This window comes from Scleropages formosus, chromosome 7, assembly GCF_900964775.1.
Source record: "Scleropages formosus chromosome 7, fSclFor1.1, whole genome shotgun sequence".
Lineage (NCBI taxonomy): Eukaryota > Metazoa > Chordata > Actinopteri > Osteoglossiformes > Osteoglossidae > Scleropages > Scleropages formosus.
Genome location: NC_041812.1, coordinates 30,980,132 through 31,000,456, shown reverse-complemented (window position 1 = coordinate 31,000,456; position 20,325 = coordinate 30,980,132). Strand labels below are relative to the sequence as shown.

Below are 20,325 nucleotides of genomic sequence, written 5' to 3'. Positions count from 1 at the left end.
TACCTGCTGAACGCACAGAGGTGGGGTCAAAAACCTCCTATCCGGCTTGATTAAAGGTTGACATTTATTGTTTGGTTTAAAGAAGTGGGCCTTCCTCAGGAAACCCCCCCCCCCCACCACCACCACCATCTACTCACCCTAGATTGGTGAGGAAAGAGCTGAAGGCAATGTGGCAGGGGAAAAGCTCAAGAATGGAAAGACAAAGAAGGAGATGGCAAGCTTCAGGAGGTCCAAGGATCCTTTGAGTCCAGTAACCATTGATGGGGAGGAGGGAAAGGTAGTGGGGACAGACAAGTACCCCGAGGTGCATTTGGATGACAGACATGAGTGGACTTGCAACAGTGGGCCTCTGTTCACAAAAGAGCAGAGCTGACGTCACTGTCGGGTCCTTTGGAACATCCAGATCACTTGCTGATGTTCTACCAGTCTGTTTTCTATGTAGCCGTATGTTAGACAATGGCATTTCAAAAAAGGATGCGATCGGACCGAATGAACCGACCGGGACGGTGGATTGGTTCTGGGACTTGGGCCGGACTCTCTGGCACCGGAAGGGACTCTAAACAAGGTCCCGTCCAACATGGATGGTAAATGTCACAGTCTGCACACCAGAGGGACGCATTCAGTAGCAGAGTGTCACCTGAGGTCAATTCTGCCTCCAGCCTTTGAGCCAGGGGTCTGAAACTGAAAATGTCAGAGGGCCGACCACAACCCTCATGCTCAACGTGGGGCTGACCACAGTCCTGCTCACAGGTAATGTAACGGAAAAACACACACACACACACACACAGTCTGAAACTGCTTGTCCCATATGGGGTCGCGGGGGAGCCGGAGCCTAACCCAGCAACACAGGGCATAAGACTGGGGGGGGGGGGGGCACACCCAGGATGGGACGCCAGTGTATCACAGGGCACCGCAAATGGGACTCAAACTCCATGCCCGCTGGAGAGCAGGACGCGGTCCAACCCGGTCCGACCCACTGCGCCACCACACCCCCCTAACAGGGAAACTGAATTTTATAATTAAAAAACATTTTGAAACCCTTCTGTAACATAGTGATATTTGTGCATTATATAATAGTGTTCTGAGGGATATTTCCATAGACAATTAGCACAAATGCATCTAGCAGAGGACAATAAAAGCTGGATTATAGCTTTTTGGAGAAACTGAACAGGTGCGCTGCTCTTTCTCATCCCTAAGCTGTTCAGTGCATGACGGTGAGCTTCTGTGCTCATGAAGGAGAAGAGCAGGCTGCCGTGGAGAAGGTACCCATCCACCGATGGTCGATGAGGTCATAACCTGTGAGCTTGGTGCCACTGATGCTGACCAGATCCAGTCCGTCAGCGTCACTGTGTTTTACGCTGCATGGGCAGTGTAAGAGGGCGGTACACGCACATTCTCACAGGTCTGAATCTTGTATTAACATGGGTTATCAAAAGGAATATATGTAACACTCGCGATGATGTAGTCGTCCTTCGGGTGGCACGGTGGCACAGCACCTGGGTGGTGCGAGAGAATGTGGGTTTGATCCCTGCTCAGTCTGTGTGGAGTTTGCATGTTCTTCCTGTGTCTGCATCGGTTTTCTCCAGGTGCTCTGGTTTCCTCCCACACTCCAAATATGTTGTACCTGCTGTTCAGGTTCCCCCATAGTGTGTGAGTGACACAGAGAGGCTGTGTTCTGCTGATGAATGGATGTGTGACCCATTGTAAGTAGTGTATCTAGCAGTGTAAGTCACCACGGTGAATAAGGTGTGTGGGCTGATAAACACGAGTGACATAGAGTTCATGGGAAGTTGCTTTGGAGAAAAGTGTCCGCTAAATAAAAAAATAAATGTAAATGGTACTTTCCCTGGGAAGACCACAGCTTGGGGTGTCTGGTGTTTGGTTGCAGTGACCCACCAAGGAAACATGGTAACCGATGTAACGTTGTACTGAGTTATTTTCACAATCTCACTCCAGGTCCGTTCGCTCTGGCTGGACCATTAAATGAGGTCTGAAGGAGACTAACACATTGACTGCACCGTCATGGCGATTGGGGCTTTGTGTCGTCCTCCGTTACCTCCGTTCATCCCCCATATCTGGGAGGCGAAGCCGCTCAGCTGCCCCAGTTGTCGGAAACAAAATCCCGCCGATCCCACTCACCTTGTCAAGCAGTAGGCAATACCCTACAGCGGATGACCCAAACTGCCGCTTCGCACCATTGACCTCAGAGGCTGTTTTCTGCACGTCTTGGTGCGTAGACCAGGAAATCCCCGCTGCGGTGGAGAGATCAGAAGGTATGAGGGCCCTGTGGACCCTGGCCGTGATGGAAAGGTGGCAGGACATGAAAGCATCCTCTTCCCAGCGCCCCGCGGTGCCTGTCTGCGCAACGCGCCACAGGATCACTGCTCGTGTGACGCACACTAACGGCACCAGACTGAAGTTGCGCACAACCCTCTTATACACTCACTCATTTATCTGTTGCTTTTCTCCAAAGCAAATGACAGCGTTAAACTACTTCCAATTATTTACCCATTTATACAGCTGGGTAATTTTACCGGAGTAATTTTAGGGTAAGTACTTTGCTCAAGGCTACTAGGGTGGGATTCGAACCTGCGACCGTGTTCTAAACACCAGCAAGCACTGAAAAACGATAGAACATGTAAGGTGCGCTCTGCGTCCTAAATATATAATGTCCTTTTCTTTATTTCTTTCAGTCGCACTATTTGTTAAGAGCACCAGGTGGCGTAGTGGTGAGAGACGTCACCTTACAATATGAAAAGCCCAGCAGTGTACCTTTGACCCATGTACATTTCCCAAATTACTCCAGGAAAAAAAATGTATGACTGTATAAACGGGTACATACTAGTAAGTACTTTGTCGCTGTACAAAAATGACATTGTGTGTCATAAAGACCACATAAAAATAAATAAGCTCATAATAAGTGTTGTTAGCGCTGCTATCTTTGGATCCATAGCTTGCAGGTTCAAAACCTCTCTGCAGCTGCAGTACCCTTGAGCAAGATACCCTAAAATTGGGTCTGCATGGCTTTTCTCCAGGTGCTCTGGTTTCCTCCCACACTCCAAATATGTTGTATCTATACGGGGTCACAGGGAACCAGAGCCTAACCCGGCAACACAGGGCATAAGGCCGGAGGGGGAGGGGACACACCTAGGACGGGATGCCAGTCCATCGCAAGGCACCCCAAGCGGAATTCGAACCCCAGACCCACCGGAAAGCAGGACCTGGTCCAACCCACTGCGCCACCAAGTCCTCCAATGGGTAAATAATTGAAGAGAACTTTTCGTTGTAAGTAGCTTTAGAGTAACGCCTCGACTGAAAGAAATATAAAATATTAACTTCAGCAAAAATGGTAAAAGTAAAATAATGATTAAATTTTTTTTGTTTTATTACCATTTCAGGAAATTTTTTCTAATCTTTCTGCAGCCGTCCATAGGTGCAGGCGCTCTTAAATACGGGATTGTTCCTGTATTGCAAGCCTTCATCCGCAGGTTCGAACGTCTACATTTAAACAGAGACGTGAATAGGAAAGGCGCTGCTGGAGGTAAACGCTGCACTGTTGCGCCATCTAGTGGTGAATTTCAGCACAACCACCTTTTAATGTATTTCTCTCTTGCGACACTAGATGGCGCTTTTGAGCCGAAAGAGTGACACCACTGCAGGACACAATGCTACAGCACATACTAATATAGTATAATATAGTTAATATAACATATATATAATTTAATTACTGATATACTGTATTATATATACTGCATGTGCACTGCATGGAAATGTACCAGCAGGACAGAAGACAGCACAGCCCTCAAGGGAAATGAGACACTGAAAGTGAGACCCGAACAACAAGGTCCTTCTGGGTGTCCTGCATACAGAAGACAAACCCTTAACTGTGTTTGGGGGGCGTCATTGATTCATCTTTGGCAGGTCCAGCCATGGCTTCGGCAGCAGATACATCATGTCATGATCATGTCAACATGAGCAGTGACGACTCACCCCTACCCCACAAACTAGTCTGGAATGCGCACTGGTGTACGGCCATAAAGCCCGTGTGACTGATGATCACACACTCCTGTGACCCTCACGTGACACTGGCAGGAAACCCCCTCCCTTGCAGAGGAGAGTGTGCGCACAGAGCTCCGTGGGCGGTGAGCGCCCTGTCGGCAGGTTCCGGATCAGACAGATCGCTCAGACCGGGCCGCACATGGGTGACGCGACTCTCTTTCCCATCGCCATCAGTGACAGCGCCTGGATGGGAACAAAACACACAGTGTGTGACATCATGTGGTTTTCCACTTCTGTCCTCCGCTGACATCTTCATACAAGACAACTTATAAGGAGAGGCAACTGGTAGTGTAGTGGTTTGAGCTGCTGCTTCTAGATCTGAAGGTTGCCAGTTTGAACCTCACCTGCTGTTATCATAGTACTTAGTACCTTAAGGTGCTCCAGTAAAAAAAAAAAAAAAAAAAAAAAATCATGCAGCAAGTAAATCAGTATATTAAGCAACAACTTAGCCCTCCTTCACCCATTTATACAGTATGGTTTCCTTCCTGCTCCATCCAACCAGCTTCAAGGAGTGGACCTGATGAGGGTCATGGTGATCCAGAGCCTATCCTGGAAGCATAGGATTGGGGGGGGGGTTACAGCCTGGAAGGGGCACCAGGCCATTACAGTCGAGCCTTGCAAACAGTGAGGGCAATTTGGAGCTGCCAATTCACCTGAACACCATGTCTTTGGAGTGTGGGAGGAAACCAGAGCACCCAGAGGAAACCCTTGCAAATAAGGGGGAACCTGCAGTCTCCACAGCCTGAGCAGGGAGTTGAAGTCACATTTTCTCACACTACCCAGATGCTGTGAGGCGGTGGCGCTGCTCACTACACCCAACACGCCACCTTCCTACTACACCAAATCATGGTAAATTAATTGATCAAGGTTACAGCCACAGGAGTGGGATTCAAACCTTGGGCTGCATGGGTGTCTGCTGGTTCTGTGAGGCTCCACTCTTGGTGGTCGGTTCAAGTCACGGAGACACCGCCTCAAAAAGCCAAAGCAGCGGTTGCTCAAGAACTGCCTCCTGAATCCAGCGTTTGAATTCTGGAGACTAAAGGCCCTTTAACTCGGTGCGTTCATACGACGCAGAGCCTCCGGCTGCTTTTGCCAACGTGACCCGATAAAAGCCGCCAGCTGGGAAGAACCGCGAGTGTGACCGCAAACCTGAGCGTCAACCTCCCCGGCAGCACCAAACCTTTTTCACTAAAAAAGTAAACGACAGAAGAACCCAACCATTATTTTTAAAGCCATAATACTATGATCTGATCATTTTGCCCTTAGTTTTGTGTGTGTGTGTGTGTGCACCATGCACCAATTACCCTGGAATGGACTGGCCTCTCATCCTTGGTGTACCCACCCTGCCTTACCCCATTTCCAGAATAGGCACCAGCCCACCGCAACCCTGCATTTGACAAGTGCTCATTGACAACAGGTAGATGGATGGATGGATGGGTGGATGTCACCACCTAATGGACCAATGGTGTTTCAAGCACAAGAGCTTCAAACCTCAAGAGTGACATTTGTGTTCAGCTCCCCCTCTCTAAACCGCTGGGGGTTGAACGCACATCGTGTGCTGTGTGGATTACTGGCGGAGCACAGCAGCTCACACCTACCAAAGAGTGAAAAGGCAGTGATTTCTCTTTGGAAGGTAAAACAAAGCAGTGTGTTCCCCGCCGCTGTTCAACGAGAGCTGCGGCGATGGAGACGTCCCAAAGCCTTCGGCAACAAAACACAACACCGCGCTCCAGCTCTGGGCACCGGATCCTCAGAAACACCATCCCCATCTCGTCACCCAGTAGGCACGTGCATGCTGCCGAGGGCGGCCCTTCTGCAGAGCCGTACAGCTCCGTTCCACCGCTGAGACCTTACTCCCGCGTCTTCAGCCCACGACGGACTCATCTTTACAAGAGGTGCAGCAGGGAATCTAAACGCCCCCCAGTCTCCCTCAAGTTGGCTCTGCCGTTGCCATTAGTATGCCATGCTGTAATACTGCATCAATACCGTAGTATTCATCTGCTGCAAACCAACATAAAAGCTGCTGTTCAGGGAGAAAAAAAAGGATGCACTTGAATTATTTCTGAGCAACGGTCACATTGTTCAATGTCTCCAAGCTTGTCTGTTGTATATAAAGTCGCACAATCTGAGATGATCGGCTATTTGTGCTATTCAGACAGGCTGACAATCCAGAGAATCTGTAAATTGATGCGCAGGAGCACAACTAATGGCGGTACAGTGGCACAATGAGTAGTGCTGCTGTCTCACATGCCTGGGCGGTGTGAGAGAATATGGGTTCGATCCCCACTCAGTCTGTGTGGAGTTTGCATGTTCTCCCCTCGTACGTGTGGTTTTCTCTGGGTGCTCTGGTTTCCTCCCACACTCCAAAGACATGCTGTGCAGGTCCACCCATAGTGTGTGAGTGACAGAGTGTGTGTGTTTTCCACTGATATATGGATGAGTGACCCAGTGTACGGAGTGTATCTAGCAGTGTAAGTCACCACGGTGAATAAGGTGTGTGGGTTCATAACATTACATAGAGCTCATTGGAAGCCACTTTGGAGAAAACTGTCTGCTAAATAAATACATGTATAGATAAAGGAATAAGTCAGACATGAAAGAACAATTATCTTTATTACAAAAAACTTAAAAGCCATTAAAAAAAAAAAAAAAAAAAAAAAAAAAAAACACAACAACAAACACTGGAGGCACGCAGCCACCCACATGTGTATTCCAGCTGATCCTGCTGCTCCAAAGCAGAGCTCCAGTAAAGTAGAACACATCAGCGTTTACTGCGTTTTGCTGCCAGTTAAAGGTGTTGCTCTAAACAAGTGACAGGATCTTGGAGAGGAAATTGTCCGACCGGACCGGGGGCTCCGGGCCTGTGCCTCCAAGGACTTTAAAACAAACGAGAGCTTATAATAAAAGGTCACAAGGCTTCTGCTTCACATGAGAGGTACAGTACTATGAAGAGGGGAAGAGTTGCCCTTGGAATGATGGCGTGCGGCGTAGAGGCGGACGAGACAAACAAGGGCAGGCTGAGCTCGGTTTACATTCCATTAAAGGGTTAAGACGACCACTGACTGTGGGAAACCACGTGCACCTGAACGTCACCACAATGCACCATTCCAACTATAGTGGGACCCTTGGAAAGGAACCCCTTGCAATCAAGGTTATTCACTCTCACACACACACAAATCAGTGAGGGCTCCCACCTGGACTGGGGGGAAGCAGGGTAACTGGAACAGAGGACAGTTCCTTCTTGTGGATCAAACCTTCAGACCTACATCCCACCCCTCAGAACTGGAGAAAAAAATACTGCAATACCGGGATACACTCTCAAACACAGGAAGAAATAATTAGCAAGTAGTTTTATAAAACTAAAAAAAAAAAAGAATGCATCCTTTTCAAGCAAACAAGCACCTTCACAAATGGAGTGAACAATAAGACATGGAATGATATCGGTTTCCTCACACATACCGGAAACGCACACAGGGCCTGTGCGGAATTCCAAGTTCTTGGCTCGTCTTTTGCAGTTTTTAAATAAAATTTTTTAAAAAAAAAAAAAAAGCACTTTCAGAAGAGTTTTTAAAATAAAAAATAATAATAATAATAATAATAATAATAATAACAACAACCACCCTACTGCGGGTGAGCATGAGAATGATGTTGGAATATGTGTTTCCCACCTCATCCAAAGCCCAACACAAAGGACTGATGCAACATTTACATGTTAGAAAGGGGGGGGGGGGGCAAATTAGTGGTGTAAAATGTGGACAATGACACATATGACACATTCAGCAATTCAGTGGAATGGTGGGGGGGAGGGGGGGGGGCAGTTCCAGTGAGTCCCCTTCTCCCCTCGAGGTGCTTTGTGAGAAGATCTGACCCCGGAGTCTGGCACGAGACAGCGGTGGAGCGAAGCGGGGAGGCATCTGCGCACGGAGGAGCTCGACACGTCTCTAAGCATCGCCCTCCACTCGCCTCCTGCGGACTGCATAGAAAGCCGAGTCAGTACGACACACACACACACACACACACCCCACCATCGTCCTCCGCTCTTAGCAGTGGAACGAAGTGAGGTGCGTGAGCTCATCACTCATGTCTTACTCATAAGTGACATCTGGACATCACAACAGATGCATTTTTAGACTGCATTCCTGCAGAGTGGAGACCAGGAGGACACCAAACATTAGTGTGTATGTGTGTGGACTATTAAGTCCTTTGACAAGAGCGCTTGTCACATCACCACTAGGTTTGGATACATAATTACAAGGGAGCAGATCACAGATCTCCTCAACAGGGACTCGTGATGATGAGTTGGGTCCTTCGACTTTACACCGCAGTTGGAGTAATACAGTGGTGACCCTCATAATACCGGCAGGAACTCCGGACGTGGTCGTGACACCGACAGCATCACCAGGGAGCTCCTGCTCACAACAGCGACGGGGTCATGTCGCGAACCCCTTACGGTAAACGCTGCACCGCGGAGCTCATAGCAGGTTGTTCGTGCAGGAGAAGATGGAAAAAGCAGCAGAGAAGAAGAACAACCACAAGCTCCACAACAAGGGGCACTTTACCCAGGTCGTTGTTCTTGGTGATGGCAGCAGCTGCCCTGGTTCTTGGTCCCTGCTGAGTGAAGTGGTATCCAAACTTGATGATGCTGTGGTTCTGCTCCAGCATCTTGGCGATCTCCATCTCCACCTTGGTTCCAAGCTGCTGCCTCTGTCACGCACCCCCGAGCGAACAGCGAGAGTCCGGAAGTACAGGAAAATCAACGGCGGTCCACGATGACAAGCTTGGTTGGCAACGAGGATCGCAGCGGAGCAAACTGCACGACGTTCACGGGCTCCGATGGAGGTCAGGTTGAAGAAAACCTACCTGATTGTCTATCTTGAGCTCCGACAACGTGTCGTTGTCCATCAGGGCCTCCAGCAGGGCTTGGATCCCTGCACTGGTGATGAAGTTGGACTCTAGGTTCAGACTCTTCAAGCTTTTGTTCACCTTCAGCATGTCTGCAAAAGCCTGCAGAGAAAGTCCAGAGCTCCATCACAGCATATGCGCAGCGGACCACAGCTGTCCAAACGAGATGAAGTATAACAACGCTGACACCATCTCCTGAAACGTGCTCTGGTTGCTCACCACAGCGATGGGGTCGTTGCTGCGAGTCGCAGCCAAGCTGAACTTCTTCACGCGCGTGTTCTTCTCCATGGCCTTTGCAAACTCCTTCAGCGTGGGGATGGGAATGTTCTGAAGGACGAGCAACAGGAAAGCATGAGCCCGCGCCCCGTGACGCGAAACGAAGCCGCGTCGCCCGCAAACGGAAGCGGGAAAGAGCACCTTGATATTGTTCAAGTTGACCTCGGTCAGAGTCGGCTCGTTGGACTTCACCCTCCGGAGGGTCTCTTCCGCGTTGGTGGGGTTGGGCGGCTCGTTGAAAACGGGCTTCACCCTCTCGCCCTTCACAACATCTGCAAAGTCACAGCAAAGTGCTGCACCGCTGCTTTCGGAACCAAACCGGAGGAGAAGAAACGTAGAGAGTTGCGCCAAATGACCCGTACTTACTGCTATAGCCGTCTTTACCAGCGGTTCCATGGCAGCTCAGCGGGTTTGACACCAGCGTGTGAACACCCAGAATAGCTGGACACACAAATAAAGACGTTCCGTCCCTCTCGGTACACAAGCTGGTCATTGTCACAGCTAAAGTCATCGGGGGAGGGGAGACAGGAGGAAACAACCGGAACAACGACTCCAGCAATTTACAGCTCGGCATTTTAGCAGCACGCCACCTACTGTCCAGTTAGAGAAACAGCCAAACATAATTCGATTTATTTTTGGAGCGCCGAACAAAGCATAACACAAAGAAAGAGGACGGTTGGTTAATTTCGCTCTCCGGCACATCGTCAAGACTTAAGTCAATTTACAGCTAATAACATTGTAGACGAGTGCATAAGAATATATTGTAAGAGGAGGCTGTGTTCCGAGAAGCATCGCAGCATTGCTGTAACTCCAGAGAAAGACGATCATCATATTACACTGACATTTATTTATATAGCAGACGGCCCCCCAAAGAGACCTACATCTCAGAGGAAACAAAAGTATTTCGCAACAGATGGACACATTTAGAATTGCTACCCGTATTATTACTGCAATATAGCGGAGAGCAGCTGGTAGTGTAGTTTTCTTCACTTCACACCATTTTAAGTGAGTGGGTTTACATGGAACAGCAGGGTATTCTTACTGCATCAACTCAAGGTAGATGCCGTGAGCGAGGGAACGAGAGCAGGAACAGGGATTCGAACCCAGGACCTTCAGAGGGCAAGGTGACGACTTTCGCCACTACGCCACCTGCTGGTATTATTCAGCTGCGATGATTCTGGGAAAGGGACGCATGGGGCCGGTGGGGCAACGTTACGGGACATCGCCGAGATCCACCGCTCCACGTTAACTAGGGGCAGCTGCATCTCCGCACGTGAGCGCCAGCACCAGCAACCTCTGGACTGCCTGGGTGCAGTGTCCCCTACCCCCCCCCAGCACCGGATTCCCGTTACCTGCCAGGTCACTGAGCTCCGTGTCCGTGGCACTGGAGAGAGCTTCCTCCAGCTCAGGGTCAAGGGTGGTCACTTGTTCCTGCCGTGTTTCCGCCGGCTTTTGCTTCGGCACCCACACCTTTCCTATGAGGGAGAAGGAACATTGAACACAGAGCCGAAGGAGCGGATCGGGCGCCTAACCCACATCGCATCTGGAACAGAAGAACCCGCTTTAATAAAACATTATGTCGTATGAATGATGTCACATTCGGGCAAGACTGGGCACGAAGGACTGCCGGAAAAACGCCTCTAGTTTGGAACCCTACGCACCCGTAGTGCGTTGGCGCGGTCGGGATCAACGGATTTTAAAAGGCAATTGCTCAAATCACATTAAGATGCAATTTACTAGGGTATTACGTTAAACACAAACACAAGTGTGCCTTGTGTCTCTGCCAGAATGTGCGTGTGTGTGTGGGTCTGGGGACCACAGCAGGGCTCCCTGCCAACAAAACGGCTCGATCCCCAGAGACGGCCAGCGCTGCGGACCGTGTCCCGCCAACCCCTCCCTGTCACAGCTGGGACCCCTCAGGCTCCGAACGCAAACTTGACACTGAGCTCCTTCCCGCACGAAGCACTTTACTCTGAATTTACTGCAGTTGGAGCGTGGCGCAGGTCTATAGGACCAGGTGAGCAGCAGTAGAGAGAGGGCCGAGCTCTGGACAAACCATGGTGGGAAGAAGATGGAAAGTGCAACAAATAATAATATAACCAGCTGTACTACAGCACGCACGCACGCGCACACACACACACACACACACACACACACACACACACACACACTGACTGAAACCGCTTGCCCCAGCGAGCCGGAGCCTAACTTGGCAACGCAGGGCATAAGGCTGGAGGGGGAGGGGAAACACCCAGGACGGGACGCCAGTCCATTGCAAGGCACCTCAAGCAGGACTTGAACCCTAGACCCACCAGAGAGCAGGAACTGGGCAAACTCACTGCACCACTGCACCCCCTGTACTACAGTGCTTCACTGTAAAAAAAAAAAAAATGTTTACCCCAAACTAAAATGAGAGCTTCCTGTTAGTGTAATTATAATACCATGTGGGCAGACCCAAGTTATGACATTAACCGTGGTATAATAACTATGGCTTTACAGCACGCTGAAAACAAGCGCACGGAAAAGATCCCACCCACCCACCCACATCCTGTTATTCAATTAGTGTTGCGCAAACACCCACCCTCCCCCGCTGCATTTTCCACAAGGCGGTTATCCAGGGCACGTCCCTCCGATCGCACCCCTGCCCCAGGGTTCCAGCATTGTCGAGTCTGACGGCAACGCTCGCTTCCCCGCCGGCGTCCCGCACACGACCCATAAGCTGCAGCCGGCGTGGGAACGACGAGCGTTTCCGCCGAACGTTCTGGGAGCAGAAAGCACGCGCGTACGGCGGCGAGTCGAGCCAGACCCCACAACAAGGATCCTCTGGAGCCGACACGTCGCCGGCGGGTTCGGGGGATCGCGCACCCGGAATCGCAACTCCGGGACGCCCGTCTCCTCCGCGAGCTTAAACCTTGCCATTCTGAGACGCCAGCTGGGTAACGGTTCCAAAGCGGTATCGCTCCACCCCCCCCCCCGGTGAAGCGATGAACAACGAGCAGGAACGTGGGCCGTCAGACTGACTCTGGTTCAAATCCAAATCGCGCCGTGAAAACGGAAGAATAAAAGTACCTGGCTTCTCCATGCCGTCATTCCATTAATTATATATAATCGAGTTCCTCATGGGAGATCCCGTGATGAGCCGAGCCGTTCCGAACAACGGGGATTTACCGTCACGGCACTGGAGCCAAAGACGCGGTAAAGAGTCGCTTTGCCTTTCAACCGTCAGCGTCGGCAGCGTGTGGACAGCTGGTGCCTTTGGACCCAAAGGTCGCAGGTCCAATCCCACCTTCGGCTGTAGTACCCTCGAGGAAGGTACTTACCCAGAATTGCTCCAGTAACATTGCCAGCTGTATAAATGGGTACGCAATTGCAACAGCGTGACTTGTTCTGGAGAATGAGTTAAATGAGCTAAATGAGTAAGTGTTATTCCAGTGTCAAAATGTGACTTGAGACTCACAAATAAATTATGGCCAAGCGCCACACTTCCCGGCTGGACGGCAATCGCGGCGAGGCCGCGTTCATCTCAGAGGAGTGTTTTCCCAGGAGCGGAAACACACCCGAATCTCAGCTTCCAGTAAACTCAGCCGATCGGCCTTAATCGACCGACCTGGAGGAGCGGTTTGAAAAATAAAACGTTTACGATTCCACGGTGGCGCTTGGCATACTTAATCAGTTGCACGGAATTACGCATTGATGACCTTGAACAAACCTCTTAGACTCCATCGCCGAATGGCCTCCTAAAGGTTGCATGCTTGGTTCAGTCAATAAAGCAATACGAAAACTACGACAGGTGGGCACGGTGGCGCAGCGGGTAGCGATGCCACCGCTGTGCGGAGTGGGCACATCCTCCTCTCCTCCTAAGCATTTACAGGCAAGAATTTTACAGAACGCGACGGGTAAATAAACCGAGGGACTTACACATCGGGCGACATCTCGGTGGTAAAGGAGAGTTTGGAGTTACAAACAAAACGAGTTACGAACACATTCCTGGTCCCAACTGAATTTAAGTTGAGGATATCAGAGCTCGAAGCAGAGCAGGGCATCTGCTGACCGCGTGATGAGAACTATAGTTAAGATCCGCAGAGAGCGGATAAGAAGCCGCTCGGTCCAGCAGACCGGGGGAACCGGCCAAAGAGGAGAGGACCACGGAGAGGGCAGTGCGATGAGCTGCCAAGGGACATGGCTGGGTTCCATCACATCGAGCCAGCATCTCGTGACCTGCTGACCCGTACGCCTCCCCCGCTTCCACCCGGAGCGCTCGGCCAACACAAAGACTTGCTCAGCAGGGGCTCCGCGGCGCTCGCTGCACTCCCAGGAGGCAAAGCGGAGAGCCCCGCCATGCTACACAACCAGCGATGGCAGCAGTCTCACTAAATGTTAAAATGCTGTAATCACACATTCCGGTAACTTTCCTCACACTCACATTTGTTGCTTTAGCACTTTCTCCAAGGCACTGGTTTACACACCAAGGTACTTACAATTATTTACTCATGTACACAACTGGGTAACTTTTACCAGAGTAATTCAGGCTAAGTACCATGCTCAGAGGTAATACTACTCAGGATTCGATGTGAACCCAACCCCTTGGAAGTTCTAAGACAGCAGCTCTAACCACTAGACCCCCTGCCACCCTCATCCTCCACTTCCACGTTCACCTAAAAGAGCACTGAGGACCTGAACAGTGGGGTAGAAACCAGAGCGCCCCATCTGGACACAGCACTGAGAGCTCAGTTTCCTCAAGGACTTTGTTTCAGCATTTTCACACCATTCCTCAGCCCTCGCTCACCACCATTCTTTCTTCTGCACCTCACTGATGCTCTTTTTCCTAATGCAGCCCCTAAAAACCAGAGTGAAACCAACATAACAAATATGAATTATTCAGCTAATAATAAGAACAGGAAATTTCCCACCTCCCACAAACCTACACAAACCATCTGAAACCGCTTGTCCCAAGTGGGGTCACGGGAGCCGGAGCCTAACCCGGCAACACAGGGCATAAGGCTGGAGGGGGAGGGGACACACCCAGGACGGGACACCAGTCCGTCGCAAGGCGCCCCAAGCGGGACTCGAACCCCAGACCCACTGGAGAGCAGGACCTGGTCTAACCCACTGCGCCCCCCACCTCCCACAAACCCCTAAATTAAAATAACCAAAGCGTACAGTTAATGGATGATCAGAAGGAGCACTTCATGAATGTAAAGAGGCCCAGCGGTGTGAATAAACAATAATATTCAAAGAAAACACGTACTAATTATTATTATTATTATAAGATGTACTGTGCTTCTGGGCGCCTAGTAAAACACTGAGCTTATCGACCGTATAAACCAGGTCCAGAAGACGTACTGTAACCGTCATCCACCTGAAAGTGCATCTGAAGGAGGACACACACACACACACACACACGAGACTGAAGGGCAGCTCTGACACTACCACTGCAACCTGTGTGACCTGGGATGAAGTCCCCAACACATCGTGAAGGTGCCGGTGAACAAAGAGCATCTCGTACCCGGAGCCTGTCACCGGTGGGCACGGCAGGGAGGCTCATCGTCGCACTTTGCATAGCCGACCACAAACAGCGATGTCACACTTCTGCGCTCCCTAAACATGAGATAACGCCCCAGACACCTCCGCATGGGGGGATGAACACAACATCCATCTCCCAACTGCACGCCAAACACCATGCTTACAGTGGACACACAGAGAGAGAGAGAGAGAGAGAGAGAGAGAGAGAGAGAGAGAGAGAGAGAGAGAGAGAGAGAGAGAGAGAGAGAACATATAGACACACACACACACAAACCTTTCTTTTCCCCAGTGAAGGGCACAACGTCTTCCCGGTCCTGATACTCCATCGCCTCCTTCTCCAGGAAGTTCAACAAGCGCTCTCTGTCGAAGAGGCCAGTGGGAGCTTTGGCTGTCTGGTCCTTCTGGCGCATTCCTGCAGGCAGCAGTGCATTCTGGGAAATAAGAGAAAAGAACACCCATTGTGCGCAGGCCGAGTAACTCGTTTGTCGCCGCCTGACTATATATGCGGTTACATTTATCTATTTATTTACCTGCCACTTCCTCCAAAGTGACTCACAATGTTATTTGCAATAAATTTAGCCACTGATACAGCTTCATTTATCCATCTTTTTTTATTCCGTTTTACAGAAAGTTCCTTGCTCGAGGGAAACAACACCTCTACCCTCCTGCCCTCTCTGGTGGACCCAACCCCTCGACCCCGTCCCACCTCTGGATCCAGTTCCTCCAGGACACACTCTAGGTCCTTGAGCTCCTTCTCAGACAGGTTGCCGAGGATCTCGAGGTCAACGACGTCCTCACGCTTGTCCTTGAGCGGCAGCGCCATGGCAACGGACTCCAGGGGTCTCGAACGTGTTCCTCGGTAGGGACCGGCGCTGCAGACCACGGCGGAGTCGCCGTGAGCCGAGGAGAGTCGTACGTTAGCGGAGGAGCTGCTAAGGAACACCAAACACCCCCAACAGCCCTCCCCCTACCTGCCTGAAATACACCCATAAACCACCTGGGGCAAAAAACTCTGCCGTCTGTACTTCGGAGGTCAAAATACAAAACGGTACAAAAACAAAAGCGTTCGCTCCGAGCTTTCCGGCGGGGTGGGAACGAACACAAACACGAGCTGGAGTTTCCAACAGAAACAAGAGGCGCATCCACCGCGAACGTAGTGGCACTCTCTAGTTAAAGAGCATTCGCCATCAAAGGCGCCGTGCCGTCGTCCTTCGGAGCCTCCGTGGCGTCCGGGGAAGCCAGAGGCACGAGGCCGACCGACTCGGGGCCGAGTCTGGAGTCAAGCCCTGGACGGGGTGCTTATCCTTCCAAGGGACGAGCCCAAGGCCAAAAGAAACGGAAAACCGAGAGATCCCCAAGCCGGCAATTTCCGTACCGCACGGCTGCGATAGGCCTTCGGGAGTTACCTTTCAAAAGGCCTCCTTGGGGAGAAAAGAAAAACTCTTTGCGACTTCTGATCCGCACCCAGTTCGGCCGGTTGTCAAGAGTTTCTGCTTCGAGGCCAGTTTTCCGCTGTGAAGAGTGCTTCCTGACAGCTGAAGCGCACAAAGCTGGACTGCAGAGGACACTCGAGCGTTCCAAGCTTTTCCGGCATCTGTCGCGCTCCTCTCAGCTTTGCGGTCGACGTCGCCAAGAGGCACCGACCCAAACTGCAACCCACGATCTAACGCGCAGCGTGAAAACTAACCATGAACCACATGCAAGCTGGAGGAAAAACGCACGGAGATGGAACTGGAAGGATGTCGAATAACATTCATAAACTTCAAGAGATGTTTTTTTTCAGGGGAGAAAAAAAAAAAAAAAAAAAAAAAAAAAAAAAAATTAGCTGCAAATGAAGAAATTCAATGGACGAAACACACAAGTCGCTACCAAAGGTGTCACCCGTCTAAACCGTGATCGCGTGGCTCACCATCCCCAGAGTTCAAGGCTCTCATTTAGGAGACGTCAATGCAGTCGGGTAAACAGGGCATCATGGAGTAAAAGTGCAGTTTTACGCGATTACAGAGGGGAAAGCGCGACACTAGAAGACGCGTGATCTCTTCTCTCTGGTCTCAACGCGACCGCAGAGCGACGACCGGATCACGAATCGACGGACTTGCCGGTAGACGGACCAACAGTCACGCTAAAATCCAACGTTTCCAGTTACGTTCAACTCTATAGAGGAGCAGCAAAATAAGAAACCCAAAACTGAAAGGGGGCAGGTATTTTATTTATAACATCAATGATTTGCTTTAGCACCACTTTAACAAGCGGTCCACTTCACGCTTATATACATTTAAGCAGGAGTTGCTTTTCTGCCCCAGCGAAAGCCAGGAGACAGCCCGGATGGGGCCGACAGACCCAAAAATAGCCTCCGACTTCACGGCTCAACCTGATGCATTTTCCACTTCCACTGGGTTTTTTGCCCCCATTCTAAAACCCCTGGCCAAGGGGCCTCTTTGCGGCGAGCCGACGCTCCCAGAGCGTCCGTCCAGCGGCGGGATCTGGGCCGACGCGCTGCAGGACTACTTGGGCCAAGCCAGATCGCTGCAAATTAATCAGCCTAATCTCTTTAAACCCACATAATACTCTTGTGCCTTGTCTGTGCCAACGTTTACGCGGCGTAGTTTCAACAACAATAACAAAAATATAACCAAAACGCTTTCAAAACACCATATATGCACCACTTACATGTGGTTCCTCACGCATATCTGACGGGATGTGGGGAAAATCAGTAGTGCGCCACACCCCCTGTGAGGGAGACACGGGTTCGAGTAGGCAAAAACAGAACTGTGACGACAGGTGGGTGAGCGCAGGTCACTAACCTGTTGCCGTCAAGCCCCGCGCAGCCTTCCTCATTCGGATTTCCACGTAAAGTTATATATTCTTCTCAGCCATTGGATTACACGCACACACTTCCTGAACCGCTTGTTCCATACGGGGTCGCGGGAGCCGGAGCCTAACCCGGCAACTCAGGGCGTAAGGCTGGAGGGGGAGGGGAAACACCCAGGGGGGGACGCCAGTCCATCGCAAGGCACCCCAAGCGGGACTCGAACGTCAGACCGACCAGAGAGCAGGACCTGGTCCAACCCACTGCGCCACCGCACCCCCCCATTGGATTATAACGTTAGATTTCTACACTAAGCTACTTACACCGGTGTATAAACGGGTAAATCGCCATTTCACTTTAGAGTAAATCCCCTGATCGAGAGTACTACACAGCAGGAGCTGGGATTTGAACCCAGGACAATCAGGCTGCAAGGCAACCGCTTTAACCACTACGCCCCCTGCCGCTCTTATTGAGCGATTCTGGGAAATACATGGAGCAGGTAGGGCAGCATTAGAAGAAAGGGCACAGTATCCGGGCATCACTGGAGGTGGGATCTGAACCCAGATCACTCAAGTGGCAGGTGACATCTGCACCCACCACACCACCTGCACACCCTTACGCACTTCAGAACACCAACACACCATCTCGCAGGGGTTCACACATCAGCCTTAAACGCACAACTGGAACACCGTGGACTGATGGCAAAAGGATGGAAAACGGCCCGGTTCATTTCACCAAGTCGGTCAGTTGAGAACCACTCAGCAAGGCCCCCCCCCCTTTTTACCATACCTTCCAGCACACACACGGTGTAGTAAATAGGAAATGGGTGGGGGACTTTGGAATCGGAGGACAGAGGAAGGCAAGTGGAGGCAGATCCACAACATGTGTGACAGTGTGAGGTTCGAGAGCCTCTGCCTGCGAAAGATGACATCAAGTGCAGAGTGTACTGTTATACGGTACCCAGCATTTCACCCAGAATGCAAAGCAGGGTTCCCGAGAACATTACGAAGCCCATCTTCCGCCGCTGAAGCATTTCGACGTCCGAACCCCCACCAGCAGATGACGCAGGGATCCATCTCAAATCACACGAGCGCATTCCACCCTCTGTTCAATTGCGCAATCTGATGATTTAAATCGAGTGTCTCTGAATCTGTGCGTTTTTTTACCTTTCATTTCGCCAGTCCAGAAACCCGAGAAGACCAGAGCGCTGCAATAAAAGCGTCCGGTCGCACTGCGGAGCACCGGCTTCCCTCGCTTCGTGTCATCACCGTGGAATTCGAGGAGTGCCCGTGTGAACGTGTTCGCTCTAACGGCATGTGCTCGGAAAACGGTGATTTCCCCCTTTTTTTGAGACTTAGCATTTAATGGCAGATCCGAGAACTCGCAGCCACAAGGAGACGATGATAAAGGAAGGACTGCCTCACGCAGAGCCCGCCATCTCCTCCTCTGAGGTACCTTCACCCCGATGGACCGTGTCTCTCGTCGTCGAGGAATCTCACGGCACACATCCGGAGCCCTTTGGGATCTCATTTGCTGTGGAGGACATGGGATGAGCGCCCATTCCTGCAAGTCCTTTCCTCATCTTACCTTCTCTTGGGGATGAAAGGAGCTCTTTGCCAAATCCTGAAACTGCATGTGCAAGTAGCTCAACGGACAACATCAACCCCCCCACCAATGACAACAGTCATATTTCAGCAGAGGATCCGGTACCATGGTGAACCAGGAATTCCTCCACTACCCTAGGGTTAGGAACAAAAGGGGGTGAGCCCACACCGGGCTTAAGTTAAGGGTTTCATGCATCCATAAGTTACCCCTGGAACACGAATCTATGGCTCACCTTACAAACGAGACAGTAGATTTACACTGATTTACCCCGATTCACCCTGCTCAGGAGAGAACCTGCAGAAAGGCAGGAGAGAAACTGCACTGCGCAATCATAAGTGAAGCAATCTGATTCCTTTTAAAGGATCAAGGTATAAACATTAAAAGATGTTCCCGCACCCACGGACACACTGGACCGGTCCGTCTTCACCGCACGCCCCGCCCACGCACGCGCGCGCGCTCCTGCAACGCAGCTGTACTCAACCTTCTCCACACAACTGCGGCTGCACGCGCAGCGCAAGCCAGGAAAGTCCACATGAGCCTTCGCGCTTACCAATATAATCGTCGTCCCCGCCAATAAGTGACTATCTGCTGCCCTTAATGCACGACTCTTCCCTTCTTCGCCGTGTCTCAGTGCGGCACCATCCCAGTCGCTTAACTCAGCTCCTCTCCCCTCCGTCCGCCAGCGCTGGGTCGTGACACAGGAAGGCACGAAGTGGGCGGGGCTGCGAACACACGTCAAAACTATTTAGCATGTCCGTCAGCAAATAGACCGCAAGGTGTCCGCCTCTTCCGGTCTTAGCACCAATGCGAGCGTAGCACAGCATGCGGGGGGGGGGGGGGGGGGGGGGGGGGGGGGGGGGGGGGGGGGGGGCTGACCGAGGAGAGGTTTCTGGGACTTGTAGTACTGTAGTACCTGTTGAATGTTATTACACAGTGTTCAAGGTACGGCGTAACCGCGATGTATAGTGTAAAATAGATTTTTTTTCAGTGGTAATTACTATGGAAATGTATATTGTACAGGAATAAATTAGCGACAATTTAAAGTCTTCGTGTAACCTTCAATATATTTATGTATAAAACATGATTAGACGTGATCTCTCTCAGTCTTAAGTTTGCAACAGCTTCCCGATCAGCCTGGGTTGCTGCTGTCC

At 51.0% G+C, this 20,325-nt stretch overlaps 1 protein-coding gene across 2 annotated transcripts; it reads right to left on the bottom strand.

Annotated features, from left to right (window-relative positions):
• Positions 1 to 7,636: 7,636 nt before the first annotated feature.
• Positions 7,637 to 19,887, bottom strand: LOC108942056 (tropomodulin-2-like). Of its 2 annotated transcripts, none has more exons than XM_018765109.2 (10): positions 19,725 to 19,887; positions 15,467 to 15,653; positions 15,035 to 15,191; positions 10,590 to 10,712; positions 9,604 to 9,678; positions 9,379 to 9,509; positions 9,181 to 9,288; positions 8,920 to 9,063; positions 8,619 to 8,763; positions 7,637 to 8,032 (listed from the first exon to the last, which is right to left on the bottom strand). In XM_018765109.2, the coding sequence occupies exons 2-10, from the start codon at positions 15,581 to 15,583 to the stop codon at positions 8,001 to 8,003; spliced, it is 1,032 nt and encodes a 343-aa protein (XP_018620625.1). In that variant the 5' UTR covers positions 15,584 to 15,653; positions 19,725 to 19,887; the 3' UTR covers positions 7,637 to 8,000. The 2 variants fall into 2 exon arrangements, with proteins under 2 accessions (XP_018620625.1, XP_018620626.1); XM_018765110.2 differs by having other exon boundaries at positions 15,467 to 15,632.
• Positions 19,888 to 20,325: the final 438 nt, after the last annotated feature.

Coding starts and splice junctions, on each gene's coding strand:
- LOC108942056 (XM_018765109.2), bottom strand. CDS start 15,583: ATGGCGCTGCCGCTCAAGGACAAGCGTGAGGACGTCGTTGACCTCGAG. Junction 10,713..15,034: donor CTTCACTGGGGAAAAGAAAG/GTTTGTGTGTGT, acceptor TCTCCCTCATAG/GAAAGGTGTGGGTGCCGAAG. Junction 9,289..9,378: donor TCAACTTGAACAATATCAAG/GTGCTCTTTCCC, acceptor CTCGTCCTTCAG/AACATTCCCATCCCCACGCT.